The sequence below is a fragment of the Nothobranchius furzeri genome, chromosome 9 (assembly GCF_043380555.1).
Source record: "Nothobranchius furzeri strain GRZ-AD chromosome 9, NfurGRZ-RIMD1, whole genome shotgun sequence".
Classification (NCBI taxonomy): Eukaryota; Metazoa; Chordata; class Actinopteri; order Cyprinodontiformes; family Nothobranchiidae; genus Nothobranchius; species Nothobranchius furzeri.
The window spans coordinates 7654078-7672058 of record NC_091749.1 but is presented as its reverse complement, the minus strand read 5'-3'; the positions used below and the strand labels follow the sequence as shown (position 1 = coordinate 7672058).

Sequence of the window (17981 nt, the reverse complement as noted above, 5' to 3'; positions counted from 1 at the left end):
CAGCCCGAGTTCCAAGAAGGACATGAAAGCATTCGTTGATGTAGGACTTCAGATCAGGGTGAGGAGCCTTGACCAGAGCACCAAGAATAGCTAGAGAAAAGTCACTCACCGCTTCCTTTGGTACAGGTGCACCCGAACGAATCCATTCTGTCAACTAGTTTGCAATGGCATTAATATCATGTTTTTCTGACAACATTTGCACTACTGGGACACTGGGGCAACTTTTTGCTGTCAGAACGCCTTGGTAAAGAAAGACATGACCAGATCTGCCATTTGGTGTTTGCAGTTTTTTCACAACTGAGCCCGTTGCGTCAAATCACACAGTTGAGGGATTTTTTTGGGGGGGGTGAAGGTGGCACAGGAGTTAAGTGCTCGCCCCGTAATCGGAAGGTTGCAGGTTCAAGCCCCACTCAGTCTGTCGCTGTCGTTGTGTCCTTGGGCAAGACACTTAACCCACATTGCCTGCTGGTGGTGGTCGGAGGGACCGGTGGCGCCAGTGCTCGGCAGCCTCACCTCTGTCAGTGCGCCCCAGGGCAGCTGTGGCTACGTCGTAGCTCATCCCCACCAGTGTGTGAATGTGTGTGTGAATGGGTGAATGACTGATTGTGTTGTAAAGCGCCTTGAGGGGTTCCATGACTCTAGAAGGCGCTGCATCAATTACAGGCCATTTATCAAATACAGGCCACTTACCATTTTATTGGACAACGTTTTGTAAACATCCAACGGAGTTTGACTCCAATAGTGACAAAAAACCTGTCCAGTCCAATATCTCGGATACTACCACAGGTTGGTGCACTATATTTAAATAAATGTAAAGATACAATGGGATCTTTGTGCCCTGATTCCGAATCTTTCCTCTCTTGTTTGGCCTTTCGCAGGGTGGCCAAATTTGGAAGGTGGCTTGGCTCAGGATCTCCAACATCCATGAGATCTGCTGCCTTGGCTGACCTCCATACAGCTGGTTCCATCCTGCCTTTACACAGCTCTTTGGAAATCTCGTCACGCAAGTTTCCAGACATGAACCGCTTGGAACAGCCAGTGTGCAGGAACACGTCTATATGTGTAATAGAACACTGGAGCAGCATTGGACTATTAATTGCTGGCTTTGTGTCACATGACATTTCCACCTGAGCTTGGCATTCCTTACAGTGGCCTCTAATTTTCAAATAATTATTGTTGGTGGTTGGATGGATCTTCGCTCTTCGGAAAACAAGTGTGCATGTGTTTTTCACTTTCTTCCAGATAAGATTGTTCAAGATATGAGTCCAAGTACCAGGCTTCAAAATAGTGTATTCTCTTTTTTGAAAATGAGAAAACTTGTCCTTATATTTAACCTTTTCTGGAATGAACTTGACCCAGTCCTCAAAAGGTACCTCAAGTTTAAAGGCCAGACAGTTTTCTTGTCCAGAGGAAATGTCACCGGAATCTACCTCTGTTTCACCATCACTCTCCTCATCAGTGATTTCCAAAACTGACCAGATGTTATGTCTGTTCAGCTTCACAAAGGTGTACAGGGCTTTTGCTGACATCTTGTCTTCCAGCTGATGACTCATCTCTGTCCATGCTGGGGCAGTTGGAGTGGCTATTTTGCCATTTTGGAATATGGCCTCTTTTGAGATGCAAAGGATTTCAAAAAGTGAGTCTCTGTCTACAGATGGCCGTCGAGGCATCTAAATCAGAATTAAAAGAAAGTATGATTAGGATGGATCAAATGATGCCTCGGCTATATAATCAGCATGGAGAAACCCAGTTCTCCACCAATATAGAAATATTTTACTATTTGTCTTTATCATAGTGCTATTAAAATGTAATGTAATTAAATTAAATGCTGTTTAATTGTTTCTATTATTCTGTCTGAATATTGTTTTAAACTTAAACATGTACTATATAGCACTTTTGTTCAGTGTCCTGGCTATTTTTGAATTGCTTTATTAAGCCTAATTAAGTTTTCCTGAATTAGCAAATAAAATAATCTATTTCGAAAGATATTAAATGTTTTTAAAAAATCACACTTCCTGGCTTGTTGGTGAATTTTAACGTGTACTACATCCTGTATTAACTTAGCATGTACAGTTTAATTTCAATTATCTTACCTTGTTCAGAAAATACCTTGCGTAGTAAATAAAATAATCCAATAAAAACCTACTTGTTACACTTTTTTTCCAACCAAAATCTTTGCATTGATGGCAACACTGCTAGCTTGTTCGTTTGTGGAAAGACATCGATGTAAATGGTGATTTTTCTGTTCACAATAAAGTAAAAATAAATAAATGAAAGAGGTTTCCTTTGTGCTATGTTTTGCCCTTGTACTGATATTTGCAGCAGGGTCTGTGGGACAGTGGTTAAGAAGGGTAGCACTTGGAGATTGTTGGTGGGGGTTCAAATCCTGGTGGAACACATTTTTTTTACTAATATCTCATATTGATGAAAGAAAAATATTTGTAAAAGTAACATTGATTACTACTGTATATGTTCAACAAATAAAGATTATTTAAAAACATAAAGGAGACAGGTTTTCTTGCTAAACTTTATTGAACTCATTTACAAACAAAAGGCACACATTGTATTTGAAAAAATGTTGTCAAGCATATATCTCAGAAACCGCTGCAGCACAAACGTCAGTTTTACCTGCACAAATCAGCACAAACGAAGCACTAAAAAAGTAGACTATTATGCTCTCCCACACATCAATTCTGTTTGCTTCACAGTCAGACAGGACACACACACACACACACACACACAAATAAAATAAAAAATAAAAAAGAAAGGTAGAGTATTGCTCACTTAAGCAGAAGGCTTGACTAGGTTAATTTATGCCTCCCAGTCCTTGTATGTAGACAAATCTATAATCAAATGTGCAGATCGAATGTTATATGATTTTATATGGAAGAACAGAACTCATTATTTATGTAAATCTATTGTCTTAAATAACGATAAGGAAGGTGGTCTAAACGCTATAGACTTTGACTCTCTCAATAACACATTTAAAATTAAGTGGATTAGAGCCTATCTTAAAAATCCAAACTCTATATGGAATTTTAGCTCAAAATATGTTTTCTCACACCTAGGTGGCCTAGAATTCACCCTCCTATCCTATGCAACTACAATATCTCTAAAATACAAATCAAGCTATCTAATTTCCACCAGCAAGTATTATTAGCATGGTCCCTTGCATATAAAAATAACTTTTCTCCACACAGATGCTTTATTTGGAATAACTGTAATATTTTGTACAACAACAAATCCTTATTTTTCCATAACTGGTTTAGCAATGCTATTCTGAATGTTTCCCAATTACTTAACAATGAAGGCTCCTTTTATACTTATTCAGAATTTCTAAAGAAGTATAAAGTTTCAGTAACCTTAAATGAATACAGCACTGTACTTCATGCAATTCCGACAGGCATACTTCTGTTGTTTAAAGGAGTTGACTTTTCTCTGTTTGGACCAGACAACCCTACAGACCCTATGCAAACACCTGTAGGCAAACTCTGCTTCATCACGCAGGGAAAATCAGTTAACTCCAAAATACGTTCTTTATTACAAAAATCTCTCGTTTCAATTCCATCCAGTGTTAGCTACTGGAACACTTTCTGGCAAGATCTTAACTGGACAAGAATATGGACTTTACCGCAAATTTTTTATTACCAATAAAATGAAGGAAGTCTCTTTTAAAATAATTCATAGATTCTACCCAACTAAGCATTTTCTTCATAAAAGCTTTAAGCATAACATTAATATATATTGCTCCTTCTGTAACCGCTACCCAGAGACTACAGTACACTTGTTTTGGGAATGTTCTGTCACAAAAATCTTTTGGAAAGATATCACTACTTTAATTTCAAGAACTATTAAAGTGGACTTTCTGTTGAGTTTCAAAAATGTTTTATTTGGGACAACAGACTATGATGCAAGACCCTCTCCTGCTTTCTCTGATTCTGTTTCAAAGTTTTTTATACACAAATGTAACGTAATGCATAAGAACCCGTTGTTTAATAATTTTGTTGTAGATTTAAAGACATTTATAGATACAATCTCTTCTTCAAACAACAAAAAGGTGATTAAGACAAAATGTGTATTTGAAGCATTACATATGCTTGGGTAATATATAATCCTGCATTTTATTTATTTATTTATTTATTTTTGCTTCTCTGTATTTTTATTTATATCTTTTCCATCTCTCTCTTTTTTGCTATATTGCTTGATGTATAAGTGCTGTTAGTCAATAATGTTGTGTATTAATCCAAAATGTTCAGGAATGTTTTTATAAGATCTTAAAGGCAGAAAAAAAAATCTGTCTGAAACCACGTGATCGGGGCCGATTTCCGATCATGTGATCGGATCGGGACATCCCTACTTTTTACCTCTTCGTTCTCGAGATTTGATTTTGGGTCCAGCTCCTGTGACTTGACAGTTAGCCCTGCGCTAGCTAAGTAGCTACGGCTATCTACAGGCTTTTTAAAAGCGCGGAGCCGGGCCTCCAATTCTGACACCCTCGCCTTCAAAGCTACAAAAATGCTACATTTATTACAGGTACCATTATCACTAAAGGAGGCAGAGGAGTAACTAAACATCTGACACAGAGAGCAAGAGATAGGAGACGGAGAAGCAGAGACAGAAGTAGCCATAGCCGTGCTGAGGCTAAGCTAACTGGGCGAGCAACCCGTTCAACACCAAATGCGTGCAAACTCAAATGGTTCCCTAAAAGCTAGGTGGAACAACAGCAAATGTGTGTTTTAGTGTGTTTATGTGCTACAGTAACTCAGATATGTCCTTGTACAGAGAAATCTGATCAATTTTAGCGAGCTGCAAACACCGAACAGCAACGCGTAGTGCAACACTGAAAACAGGAAGTGATGTAAAAACGCCTTATCACATTAAGTTTTTTATGTTGTGACTTTACCCCACTAGGGAGACAAAATAAAAGCATCAGCAACAACAGAAAGCTGGGGTGCTAGTAATGCAGGTTTTATTCATCAGGAATCAGAGCCAAGATCAGAAGCGTGACATTTCACACCCGTCACCTCCACCTTAAGAGGAGGACGACACACTCCCACTGCATGAAAAGATTCACGTTAAAACTGAACGGGAATGATTTTCATTCTGAACTAGGCTGCAGAGCAGCACAAACACTAAAGAGTGTGAAGTCCTGAGTTTTGGTTTTCTGGTGGCAGTAGTGCTGCTCTGACTCAGGTCTGCTTCAGTCTCCTTGCTCTTCCTGCCGTCACAGCTGGACTTCCTCTGTAACAGTGAGAAACACAGTGGTGGATCAGATCTGGGACCAGTGGCGACGTGGCAGCTCATACGGACTTACAGCACTTATAGAGCTTGGTGAGGCGTTGAATGTCGATCCTGCTCATCTCCTTGGCATTTCCAAAGGAGACGTTGGGATCAGGGATGGGCAGCATGGTGGGCTGGTTGTTCTTGGAGAAGGCATACCTTAAGGAAGACACAGAGTGTTTAAAAGGACCAAAGGTTCACATCAAGAACCAACAGGCAGAGCAGCTCCTCTCACTTGTGGTACTGCATGACTGAGTTGTAATCATACGGAGTGCCCTGGTTCAAGGTGGCGATCTTCCTGAAGTTGTGCTCCATTCCTGATGAAATAAAACAGATGATGTTGTCTAGGATTAGCTTGCAGATGCGGACTCACTCAGCCAGACGAGACGGCTCAATGCAACCGACATAAAAGTAAAGCAGAAACGTTTCTGTTTGACTTAAAGGAGACCAACAATCTAAAACTGGGCTTTGAGCCTCTAAAAAGCGTAAGACACTTTCTTTTGGCTTTCATCTGTCCCAGGAGCCCTGCTACAGGCCCTTAACCTGCTCTGAAACAAGCCGTTTACCGCTCCCACTCGGCCACGACATGAACATGATCACGAGTTGCTCGCTGATTGGTTGGTTGCTTGGTTTCTCCAGGCCTCAGAGCCAGAAGGTAGCTTTCCACGAAGCTTGAAGCCGCTGTCACAGCCGTGAGTCTCCTCATAATGTGTTCAGAAAATGGATTCATCTGGCGTTCTACCTTCCATGTTTGAACCTGACTCAGGAAGAGCAGTGGTTGCACCAGGAGCTGGGTGTCTTGTGGGACATGGTTTAAAATGAAATTCAACCATTTCTGTCGGCTAGGCCTACGACCACTCCTGGAACACAACAGGCTTTCTTCTTTTAGCGTAGAAGAGAAGTTCTAAGGGAGGAGCTACCGCTAACATCCTCCGTTCCTCCTGCGGGTGCGTTTACTTTACATATGGTGGAGGCTGGAGGGGTGGAGCTCGTGTTCGTAAGGCTGTGAGGAGGAAGGGCTCCACGTAGTGACATTATGATGAAGGTTTCTCAGAAGAGAAGCTGTTCTCTCACATGTTTAAACTTTCTAACTTACATAAACTGTGGGTCTCACACGGCTTTGACCTTTGGGCCTGCTACCGTTGACCACCCAAGCTGTCTTTATTCAACAAGGAAAATGTCTGTTTGCTCTCCTTTAATACATCTTCCTGTGTTTGACAGACAGTTTAGATCTCCAGCTCTTGCTGCACCTTTAGCTTCATGAGGGCTCTGACTTTAGATCAGCCCAGCCGGTTCTCTGCTGGGTTTTATCCAGACAGCGTGAGGAGAAGCTGCCTTACCAGACTGAACGTTTTGCAGCAGGACTCTGATGTGGTTGTCCCTGTCAGAACGAGTCTGCTCATGGTTGAAGCCCAGAGCATGGAGCAGCTCATGCTGGACGGTGCCGTGATAAAGGCACCCCTGCCTGGCCAGGGACACCACCTGCTTGCCGCCACGACGACCAACAAAGGAGTAGCACCTGGACGGGGTCAGAGGTGAGCTGAATTTCAGACGAGGCCCTGTGTTCCACACAAACTGCTCTTCAGGACGAGACCTTTACCCATTTTGGGACTCAATGCTGAGCCAGTCCCGGTCGCTGCTTCTGCTGGGTCGGAAGCGGATGCAGGAGAAGGAGGAGAAGGACTCCAGTCCACGGACGATGATGGCCTTTTCACGGTCACCTGGCAGGATTTTAAAACAGACCAGAAAACAGGTCAGTCAGAGCGGTTTATCTTGTGATGATCAAACCAGCAAAGCTCTAGAAGCACAAAGTCCTGATGGGTTTTCAGCAAACCCAACAGTGCCGAGCTCAGTCAGGAAAAAACCCACAACCAGAACCTTCTGTTCTGTCCCTTAGAGCCGGCTTTATGAAAAGTCTGAATCCAGATTTGTTGTCTTTTATACGTTAAATTCAGTTTGTAGAGCTCTACAGAGCCAGACTCCTGGCTGGTGGAGCACTCGGTTCCCTCCAGACCCAGATAAGCATCTAGGGTTCTGGTACAAAAATGACCCTGTTGGAGGAAACTAAACTCTACCCACAGCAGAACCTGTTAAGAACAGCTCGAGGTGAGCATGTTCTGCGGTTCTGGGCCCGGTGTGACACTCACTGAAGTGGCTGGCAATGTAATAAGGAACGTAGACCATCCCGTCAGTGTATTTGCCCCACAGGCAGCCCTGGCTGGTACAGGGATCAGCATTCCTCTCATCCTCGCTGCCAATAGCGATGTCTCCTTCAACCAAGATGGGTTCACCTTCAGAACGGACTAAAACACACAACAGCAACACGTCAGCGCTCACCCAGGCTGTGAGGGAAGAGGAGCCATCAGTGCACCAGCAGCTCAGACTCACTCAGGTTACTGTTGGCTCTCTCCAGGAGTTCAGACACAGAAAGGTCCTCCACAAGGTCGTCTGCTCAGGAACAACATTTTATCAACACATCAGCCACATGGAGCAAGTTCAATGTGTCGGTAGAAAGAACCGTACCTGTCTGACGCTGCAACGTGGGGTGGGTGGGGGTGGGGTGGGGGGGGGTAAAGAGAGGTGTGAGCACAACAGAAACAAGGACTTCTACTAAAACAGCTTCAAGTAATGTTTTTGACATCAGCATCAACACTCCCTCCTCACCATCCTTAGTTAGGAGATTATCATCTGCAGCTCTGTTAAAAGGTGAGACTTCACCTGACAGAACCAGAACTCTCTCACTAGGTCCACACTAAACCTGTCTGAATGGCTTTTATTTAAGACAGTCCAGCTTCCAGATGTGTTGCTGGCAGTCATGATGAAGTCCTACCTCCACATCTGCCCAACAGCAGGCAGAGAACAGCAGCAGCGCCAGAGCGGGGAGAAGAGACCGGAGACACATCCTGTTACACCTGCAGGACACAAACACTCAGCTACAGCCTCTGGAACGCACACACACACACACACACACACACACACACACACACACACATGTAGACCTGGCTGACGCAGAGCTCACCTTGGATCAATGTGGACCAGTGGAGTGGAGAGGGAGCGGCTGGACTCGGGTATTTAAGCTGCTTCGTATCAGAGTGGAGGCGGTTTTATCAGGTCCTGGAAACGGGCCTCTCAGAGACCTTGACATTGAAACCCCCCCCCCCCCCCCCCCCCCCCCCAAACGGACCTGTTTCTGTGCAGTAGCACACGTGCACATCTTTTAAAGTGCACATCTTTTTCTTGTGGGACTTTGAACCCAAAGCATGGACATGCTCTTCTTTTGCTCTGCAGTTGTGTTTTGAAAGGTCATGTATCATCACACTGAGCTTCAGACAACAACAATGTTTAGAGGACAATTGTAAAGGTGCAATATTAGTCCTCCATCACAACTGAAGAAAATACAAATGTTTGATCACTCATATAATCCTGAATACTTTTAATCTATCCTCTGTATGTTAATCCTCATATTCATGTCAGTGTTCCTATGTTACCCATGTACCTTTAAGCTGAATGATGCATACGGGTACATAAAGTGTGCAGGCTTGAAACACAATCTTGTCTGATTAAAGATTTAACGAACTGGAAAGGTGGAAAAACGTTTTGAGGAGTTACAGAAGACCAGTTATTTCCTGCAATTTCAGCCATTAACTTTATTTTTTCTCCCCACAAGAAGCTACAATGATGTTCTGCTGAGCTGAGGTGGCCTCATGGAGGGTAACAAGGTGGCGCCTGTGCTTGGCTTAGCCGCGGTCACCGTCCACTTTTTCAAACTGTTCTCCACTAACCTCCTCTTTTCCACCTTGCTCCTGTCTGTGATCCTCTTCAGTAGTGTCCCTGCTACCATCTCCTATGATCGCCAGACTCTTCTGTCCTTCCGTTCGTTCACGATCGCCCAAGATGCACCGAGGACGTACCTCCCTGTTTGTTTATCTGAGTGGCGCACTGGCCCGGAGCCAAACGACGATTCCAACCAGGGCGCCTCCAGCGATGTTTATCTGGTCCCGGGAAAACGTCGGAGGAAAAGAGGTAAAAGAGCAGGAATCCAGGTGAGAATTAGACTTCTCTTAAAGCGTGGTTTATCTGGTAAACATCGTTGTGATCTTCTAGCTTCTTGTCCTTTGTTTGGCAACTTGAGCGCCACTTCCGCATTTCCGCCAGGCCGCTTGGGACGCGGTTTCTCCGTACAAGTTTTTTAAGGTCGGTTTCTCCTCATTCCTCAGTGGTTTCTCCTCCTGTTCCCTCCATAAGTGGTTTTTATAAACACCGTGGATCTAACCCTGCTAATTTACGTCCACTAACTCCAGCTGTTTCTGTAGTTTCTGATTCCTCCACCTCACTCAGCATGGCTCTATTAAATACCTGCTCTGTTAACAATAAGTCCTTCCTGCTCAATGATCTAATTCTGTCTAAAAACCTGGATTTTCTGTTTCTGACTGAAGTTTGGCAACAAACATCTGATTATTCTGCTCTGATTGAACTTTGCCCGAGTGGTTATTCTTTTCGTAGCCAGCCCCGGGGTTCTGGTCGTGGTGGAGGCCTAGCTGTTTTCAGAGACCATCATCCATGTAGCTCTACAACCTCTGGTCACTTTGCTTCCTTTGAACTGCAGCTGATTAAAGTCGGGCGTAAGGACCCGTTCTACTGTGTTGTGGTATATCGTCCACCTGGTCCAAACAGTTCTGTCCTTCAGGAGTTTAGTGACTTTCTATCCTCCACTGTGAAGCTGTCCAGACTGGTGATTGTTGGTGACTTTAACATCCACGTTGATGATCCCTCTGATCACTTTGCCATGAATTTCTCCAGCCTTATGGACTCCTTCAGCTTTACCCAGCATGTTTCTGGCCCCACACACACCAGGGGACACACTCTAGACCTTGTTTTTACCCTGAGTCTAAATGCTGACAGTGTTTGTCCTGAGGACGTTTATATTTCAGATCACCATTGCATTTTCTTTAACTTGTCAGTTTCTGCATCCCCACCTCCTGCTCGCCGTATGGTTAGTCCTCATTTTCTTAATGAGAGCACAGCTAGCAATTTTTCTGCTGCTTTTGATCCACCCTGTTCTTCTGATACGACCCAGATTCCTGAACTTCTCAGTTTAACGAGCACTGCCTCTCCATTCTGGACAACATCTGTCCTGTCAGAACCAGATCAGTTCCTGCAGTGAACCCTACTCCCTGGTTTAATGACAGCCTTCGCAGCCTAAAGCGCCAATGCAGAAAAATTGAGCGCTTGTGGAAGAAAACCCATCTCCACGTCCATCTGCTGCAGCTAAAGGATCTTCTGACAGCCTTTAACTCTGCAGTCAGAGACGCGAGGGTTTCGCATTTCTCCAACCTGGTGTCCCAGAGCAAAGGGAACCCCAAGGTGCTGTTTAACACCATCAGCAGCATCGTCTCTCCTGTCTCTCCTACAGCCTCCGTCCACTCTGTTGCAGACTGTGAGAACTTTCTGTCTTTCTTTGTGGACAAAGTCAATAAGGTTAGATCTAGCATCTCTCCTTCAGCCTTATCGCTGCCTCTCCCGACTCCAACCAGGCCCATCATCCTAGATAGCTTTGCTCCTGTTTCTTTGCCTGAGTTAACCAAACTAGTTAACTCTATGAAGACCTCTGCATGCCCCCTCCACATCTTACCCTCATCTTTGTTTAAAAGTGCTTTTCAGTCCATCGGTCCCAGCGTGCTCTCTATAATTAATGCTTCTCTGGTCTCTGGTCAGGTCCCTGCTTACTTTAAGAACGCTGTAATCCACCTACTTCTTAAAAAACCGAGTCTTGACCCCTCTCTCCATAGCAGCTTCAGACCCATCTCTAAACTTCCATTCATCTCCAAGATCTTGGAAAAGGTTGTGGCTAAACAACTCGCAGCTGCTCTTGATGATCTATGATAGCTTCCAGTCAGGTTTTCGTAGAGCTCATTCTACTGAAACAGCTCTTCTTGGGGTCTCCAATGACCTTCTGACTCACAGTGATGCAGGGGACTGTTCTGTTCTGGTCCTGCTGGACCTGACTGCAGCCTTTGACACTGTTGACCATCACCTGCTACAGGAGAGGCTGAGAGACTGGGTAGGCCTATCATGAACTGCTCTGGAGTGGTTCTCCTCTTATCTTTCTGAGCGCTCTTTTTCTGTGGCCGACTCCAAGTTTAGGTCCTCCACTACCTCTCTTACCCATGGTGTCCCACAAGGTTCTGTGCTGGGGCCTCTGCTCTTCCTCCTCTATCTGCGTCCTCTTCAGCACATCCTGAGCTCCTTCAAAGGAATCTCCTACCATCTTTATGCAGATGACTTCCAACTGTACATCTCCTTTAAGCCCCATGAGATGTCTAAGCTGCAGCTGTTACACACCTGCTTAGACTCTATCAAAACCTGGATGGCTGGGAGCTTTCTTCAGCTGAATGAAGATAAGACTGAGATCCTCATCTGTGCCCCAGACAAGCTTGTTCCCAAACTCAGAGACTCTCTTGGCCAGCTTGCTTCTCACACCAGACCTTTGACCCAGCTCTCACCCTGGATTCTCATGTCAGTTCTCTTGTTCGCTCTTCCTTCTTCCATCTCAGGAACATTGCAAAGCTGAGTCCCATTCTGTCTCGCTCTGAACTTGAGAAAGTTCTCCACACCTTCATCTCCTCACGCTTAGACTACTGCAACTCTCTTTTCACGTGTCTGAGCAGAACCTCCCTGAACCTTCTACAGGTGGTTCAGAATGCCTGTGCTCGGCTTCTGACCAAGTCCTCCAAACACACCCACATCACCCCGCTTCTCCTCCAGCTTCACTGGCTGCCAGTCAACTTCAGGGTTCATTTCAAGAACTTGGTTCTGGTCTATAGGGCCTTACATGGACAAGCACCATCTTACATTGGTGATCTTCTTAGTCCCTACACTCCCAGCAGGTCCCTGAGGTCCAGTAATCAAAGCCTGTGTGTGTGTGTGTGTGTGTGTGTGTGTGTGTGTGTGTGTGTGTGTGTGTGTGTGTGTAGGTGTGTGTGTGTGTGTGTGTGTGTGCATGTGCGTATGTGTGTGTGTTAGAGTGTGTGTGTGTTAGAGAGTGTGTGTGTGTGTGTGTGTGTGTGTGTGTGTGTGTGTGTGTGTGTGTGTGTGTGTGTGTGTGTGTGTGTGTGTGTGTGTGTGTGTGTGTGTGTGTGTGTGTGTGTGTGTGTGTGTGTGTGTGTGTGTGTGTGTGTGTGTGTGTGTGTGTGTGTGTGTGTGTGTGTGTGTGTGTGTGTGTCTGCTCTGTCTTCTCCATCCCCAGTGAGTCGTGGAGGATGGCTGCTTATACTGAGCCAGGATCTTCTGGAGGTTTCTTCCTGTTAAAAGGGAGTTTTCCTCTCCACTGTCGCTGCATGCTTGCTTAGTATGAGGATTGCTGTAAAGACTCTGACTCTAGTCAGTGACTCGATGCAACCTGCTGGGTTCCTTATATAGGAAACTTTGTACTGATTGGCTTAATGACCTGACCTGTGTTGGAATGTTTATTATGTGAAGGTCCTTGAGACGACTTTTCGTGATTTGGCGCTTTATAAATAAACTTGTATTGAATGCAACTCATTATCAGAAACTGCCTCTTCCATGTTGGACTGTAACATCTGTGGTATTCTCACAGGTGAACCTGCTGAGTCCCACGTTCAGATCTGAACCAGCTAGAAGCTAATCTCCACCAGCGTCCTCAGCTCCATATGTCAGAGTTTGTCCAGCTGCTGAGAGGATCAGTCAGGCTGTGTGTGTGTGTGTGTGTGGCCTCTGGTTCTGGTGTTTTATTTTTTTCTCATGAACATATTTTTAATCGCTTTTTGAAATCTTGTTTTATGTCTGAATATTGTTTTTGTGAAGCGCCTCGTGATTCTCATCTTGAGAGGCGCTATAGAAAAGATAGTTGTCTCTCTTTCAAACACAAACACACTGGACGTGTAAATGGCACGGTAGACCTTTAATAGTTATAGTTTTGCATTGGGCCAAAGAGCAGCTCTTCACGCAGCGGTTCTGAAGCTTCTGTTCCTGTCCCATCGGATCAGAACAAAGCTCGGAAATCAGAGATTCCATCTGTGGGCAAGCCATGGAATAAAGCACAGCGATGTCGTCCCAGCTTCCTGTTGGTGACACAAACACAAAATAACAGAAAAGAGGGAATCTTCAGCTACTTGGCACTGAAACCTCCAACAGAGGAAAACAGGAGGCCAAGCTCTCTGGTGTTCAGGCTTCACACACGCTGCAGCGCAACGCTTCACAGGAAACAGGAAGCATCGTACGAAGGCAGAACCACAGGGTCAGCTGTTCAGGTCCAGATGCACTTGTACTAAATGTATCAGTACAAGCTGCCCCACCCAGAACCTGAACTGGTACCAGTGTGAAGTTACAGAAACACTTACTAGTGATTCCTGTAACCCCGGAACATCTTCAAAGGTTTCTTCTGAGGAACGTTTGAATCTGGAAAAAAACGTTAAAAGGCTTATTGATGTGTTGATGACACACAGTTGGGTCCAACGTGATCTTCTGAGGAGAAGACAAGAACCCAGGAACCAGCAGACTGTGTTTGGAGGAGGAGCTTACTGCAGCGGTAGAGGCGGTTCACCCGCAGGATGTCGTTGGCACTCATCTGGGTGGCTCTGCCGATCTCCACGTTGGGGTCAGGGACGGGAATGATGGTTGGTTCTCGGTTTCTGGAGAAAGCAAATCTGTGGTGCACACAAAGGGAGCCAGATGTTGGTCAGAGGTTATCCATGAACCCAAACCAGCATCCTCCAGGTTCCCGCTGCTGGAAGGCATCTCAGGCCAGTCACCTTTGCTTTATCAAATGGACCGGCCCGGTACTGGACCCAAAACACAGATGGGAACAAAATACACAAAATTGAAGATAAGTGGCAAGGCTCCAAAAACATCACCGGTGCTGTTCTGTTTCCGTTGTGTGAACAGAATCAAAACCCTTACTTCAGTAAGGTCCAGACAGCCGTCCTACAAAGTCCTACAGAACCCTGCAGAGTCCAAATGAGCCCAGAGCAGAACCAACTAACAACGCATGCATCTGCAGCGGGTCACCACATGGGATCTCTTCTGAGAGGAGGCTGGTGGCAAGTCCTCAGAGAGGACCAAAGACCATTAGGGAGGAGCAGAGAGAACCAGAGTTTCCACTGATGTTCCTAAATGAGCTCCAAAGCCCATGTTCCTGTGACTCACACCCGGAGTCGGTCCAGAACCTCTTGGCTCTGCTCGGACACTGAGCTTACCTTCCATAGTGCATGACGGAGCCGTAGTCGTACGGCGTGCCGAGGTTGTTGGTGTTGATGATCCTGAAGTTATGCTCTTGTCCTGTAAGGAACATTCACAACTCAGACGTTGTTCAGAACCTCTGCTGCCAGGTTCTGGGAACCAGAACCTCATAGTTCTGTTCTGCTTTTCTCACCCAGAACCTGATTCTTTTTAAGGATGTTTATTTTGTTTTATCGTATGAAAAACAATATATTTGATTTCCTCTAGTAGACTTTGGTGGGTGCGGAGACTGGACTGACCGGATATGACGTTCTGCAGGAGTATGCGCACATGGTTGTCCCTGTCGGAGCGCGTCTGCTCATGGTTGAAGCCCAGCGCGTGGAGCAGCTCATGCTGGACAATCTGGTGGAACACACACCCTTGGCGACTCAGCGAGACGGTCTGTCCGCCGCCACGGCGTCCAACAAATGAATAACACCTAAAAGTAAAGAGGAGCAACGTCACTTGGACCCGAGGCCTGGTCCCTGTGGGGGTAGGTCATCCGAACAGAACCGTCATGCCTCACCCAGAGCGGGACTCGATGCTCACAAAGTCCTGCTCTCGCTGCTGGGGCCTGAAGCGGATGCAGGTGGAGGCTTCGAAGGACCGAAGACCGTTGAGAATGACGTCCCGTTCTCTTTGGGCTTGAAACATCAGAGACAGGTGGATGAACAGACGTCTACATACCGGGCCCTACACTAGACCGGCTAGGTTCTGTTCAGTCCCACAGACCCAACCCGTCTACGCTAACTCAGATGGTTTAGGGTCAGTTTTAGCTGTTAGATCTAAACGTTTTAACTCCATCACTGTGTCTGACACCCACACAAACCACCGGACTCACAGAACTGGTTGGAAACCCGATACGGAACATAAACGTTGCCATCGTTGCTTTTGGGCCACAGGCAGCCCCGTGCAGTGCAGGGATCGGCGTTCTGGAGACCCGTTGGAACAGCTATGTCTCCAAACATCACCAGAGGCTCATCCAGGTTCTTTCCTGCAGGAGAAGGAGCAGAAGAACAGGTGGTGTTACGGAGCTGCAGCTGTGCTCTCCTCTGGATGAAAACAGGGTGATGTTGGTGTCCCTGGTTTCTGACTACATGCACTTCTTCTGCCTCGTCCTGATGCTCATGTCCTCCAAGCATCATTAAAACATGTCACTCAGTGTAAATGTCCCTGTAGAAACGACTGATTCACAGGATTCAGGTGAACAAGCCCCGCCCCCTTTCGAGCTCAGGTAAAGAACTTCTCTCAGAATCTAAAATCAGATGTTTTCTCCTAGTGAAGGAACCCCGTGAACTCTCACAAGTTAAACTTCTAACTGGTTCCAACTTTTCACTTCTGGTTCAGTTTGAACTGCACTTCTGTCCTCTAGGGAGGGAAGGAGACTAGTCATCTGTCTGTCACCTTCAGATCCAGAACGCTGGCTAACAGATGCATAAAGAAAGCATCTAAGAGCCTTTTAGATGAATGTCTTCAGCTGCTTTTGGAGCAGGTCAGACGTGGCAACAAGTCTTAAAGGAAAGAACGGGTCGTCTTCCACTCTGACTCGTCTCTCCTTACATCTCAACTGTAGACGTTAAAAAATGCCCACTCGTGTTTGCAGTTGAGCACGTTTTTGTAGCTTCTGGTTTGTTGCACAGAAATATTCCAGATTTAATTAAAATTTCACAAAACACAATCATCTGAGGGCGGCACGAGTTTACCCAGGTTAGCGTTGGCCTTCTCCAGCAAGGTGGAAATACTGAAGTCATCGTCGTCCACGTTGCTGCCTGTGGGGCGGAAAACAGCAGGATTCAGAGAGAGAGGGCCAGCTAGAGAGGTGTCACACACACACACACACACACACACACAAGAGGTCTTACCGGAGGTTTCTTCTGTGTTTTCGTAGGAAACCTGAGATAAAAGGGTTGTTAGTTCTCTCTGAATCCATCAGATAGAGTTCATAAAGCTACAGGATGGAGTGTATTAGTGACTGGATGGAAACACTGATGTTATAAAACACCAGAATTCATCATGAAACTGTCCAAAGATGCTTTACAGCCAGTAAATACCTGCTGGGTTTACCTGTAAGGTGGAGCTGTAGACGAGGCAGATGAGTGCACTGAGCATGGCAGTGAGGAAGACCATGGCTGGTGGTTGTTGATCAGCAGCAGAGCCCAGACTAAACCCTTACCCTAACCGCCGCCAGCCCAGCTTATAAAGGCAGCAGAGCTAACAGACGTCAGTCCTAATAAGGCTCACTGCTCGGTAAGACCTGTTGGCTCAACTGGAAGTGGCAGTTATTACTCAAAGACGCTAGTGGCATCAACACTTACTGGAATTTCCTCTTCTCCTCTCTGAATTCACACAAACACTTCTGTAATACCCAGAGACAACCTGCAAACCGCTGAGACCATACCTGCTGCCAGCGCCAGTCAACTAAAAACCACTGAATAACCCGCCATCCCAGCTGTCCCATGCAGGTGAGCCCCATGTATGAGTCACACCACCTGGCTCCCTCTAATAACCCATTTAGGCCTCTATGGAACCCATACCGTTTGCCCATATGAACTCCATATGGGACCCACCTGGGTGTGCTGGCTGGGATGTTCTCAGAACATACCTTCAGACCAGCGTCCAGGTCCACACAGCGTCCAGGTGTCTTATTTGTTCAAGTATTTAGTCAAACACCAGCCTTCAGCACCCTGAACATCTGTTTGTAAGAAAGAACGTATTACAGGCTTTCTCGTGTGTGCAGCCTGCACACAACCACTTCATCAGACGTTCTTTTCCATCCGCAGCCTTTGTTTGGGTGAAACTGGAGGCGGAAAGTTGCAACAGCCTGCTCTGTGTTCATGCGGACAACTTCTCTAAAATGTGGGCATAATTGCAGTTTTTAGTATTTGCACAAAGTATTGCAAACTCTGTCAAAATCAGACCCAATGACCAACGAAAGCCATTGGGTCACACTGAGCGACACACCGAGTGTTTCAGTTCAAGTTTATTTATAAAGCTCCATCGCCTCACGGACCTTCACATAATAAACATTCCAACACAGGTCAGTTCATTAAGCCAATCAGTAAAACGTTTCCTATATAAGGAACCCAGCAGGTCGCGTCGAGTCACTGACTAGTGTCAGAGTCTTTACAGCAATCCTCATACCAAGCAAGCATGCAGCGAGAGTGGAGAGGAAAACTCCCTTTTAACAGGAAGAAACCTCCAGAGGAGGTTAACCAATAAGTAAAATAAACTAGAATTCAACGATCAATCAGACTGATATTTGGTATTTACATGGGATAATCACATCTTATTGATCATTTGTTTCATATGTAGCTACTCCTAAACGCCGCAGCCAGCCAGGAACTGGAGGCCGGTTCTGGTTTTTCCTTCATGTAGTGTGTCTTAGCCCTGGTCCTCAGCACCCCCGTCCTACATGTTTTAGGTGTTTCCCTGCTGCCAAACACCTGGTCTAAATGAATAGTGAT

The 17981-nt window shown here is 45.7% G+C and overlaps 2 protein-coding genes across 2 annotated transcripts; both read right to left on the bottom strand.

Annotated features, from left to right (window-relative positions):
• Positions 1-4947: 4947 nt before the first annotated feature.
• LOC129155091 (hatching enzyme 1.2) lies at positions 4948-7808 on the bottom strand. Its single transcript, XM_054735250.2, has 7 exons — positions 7669-7808; positions 7428-7583; positions 6881-7001; positions 6621-6799; positions 5516-5597; positions 5315-5439; positions 4948-5241 (listed from the first exon to the last, which is right to left on the bottom strand). Coding segments are annotated over exons 2-7 (546 nt in total). The 5' UTR covers positions 7465-7583; positions 7669-7808; the 3' UTR covers positions 4948-5239.
• Positions 7809-13182: 5374 nt separating this feature from the next.
• On the bottom strand, positions 13183-16737 carry LOC107372901 (low choriolytic enzyme). The gene is made up of 10 exons (XM_015941095.3): positions 16582-16737; positions 16380-16410; positions 16221-16286; positions 15359-15511; positions 15044-15161; positions 14778-14956; positions 14496-14577; positions 13822-13946; positions 13641-13698; positions 13183-13361 (listed from the first exon to the last, which is right to left on the bottom strand). Coding segments are annotated over exons 1-10 (876 nt in total). The 5' UTR covers positions 16645-16737; the 3' UTR covers positions 13183-13360.
• Between the last annotated feature and the right edge of the window lie 1244 nt (positions 16738-17981).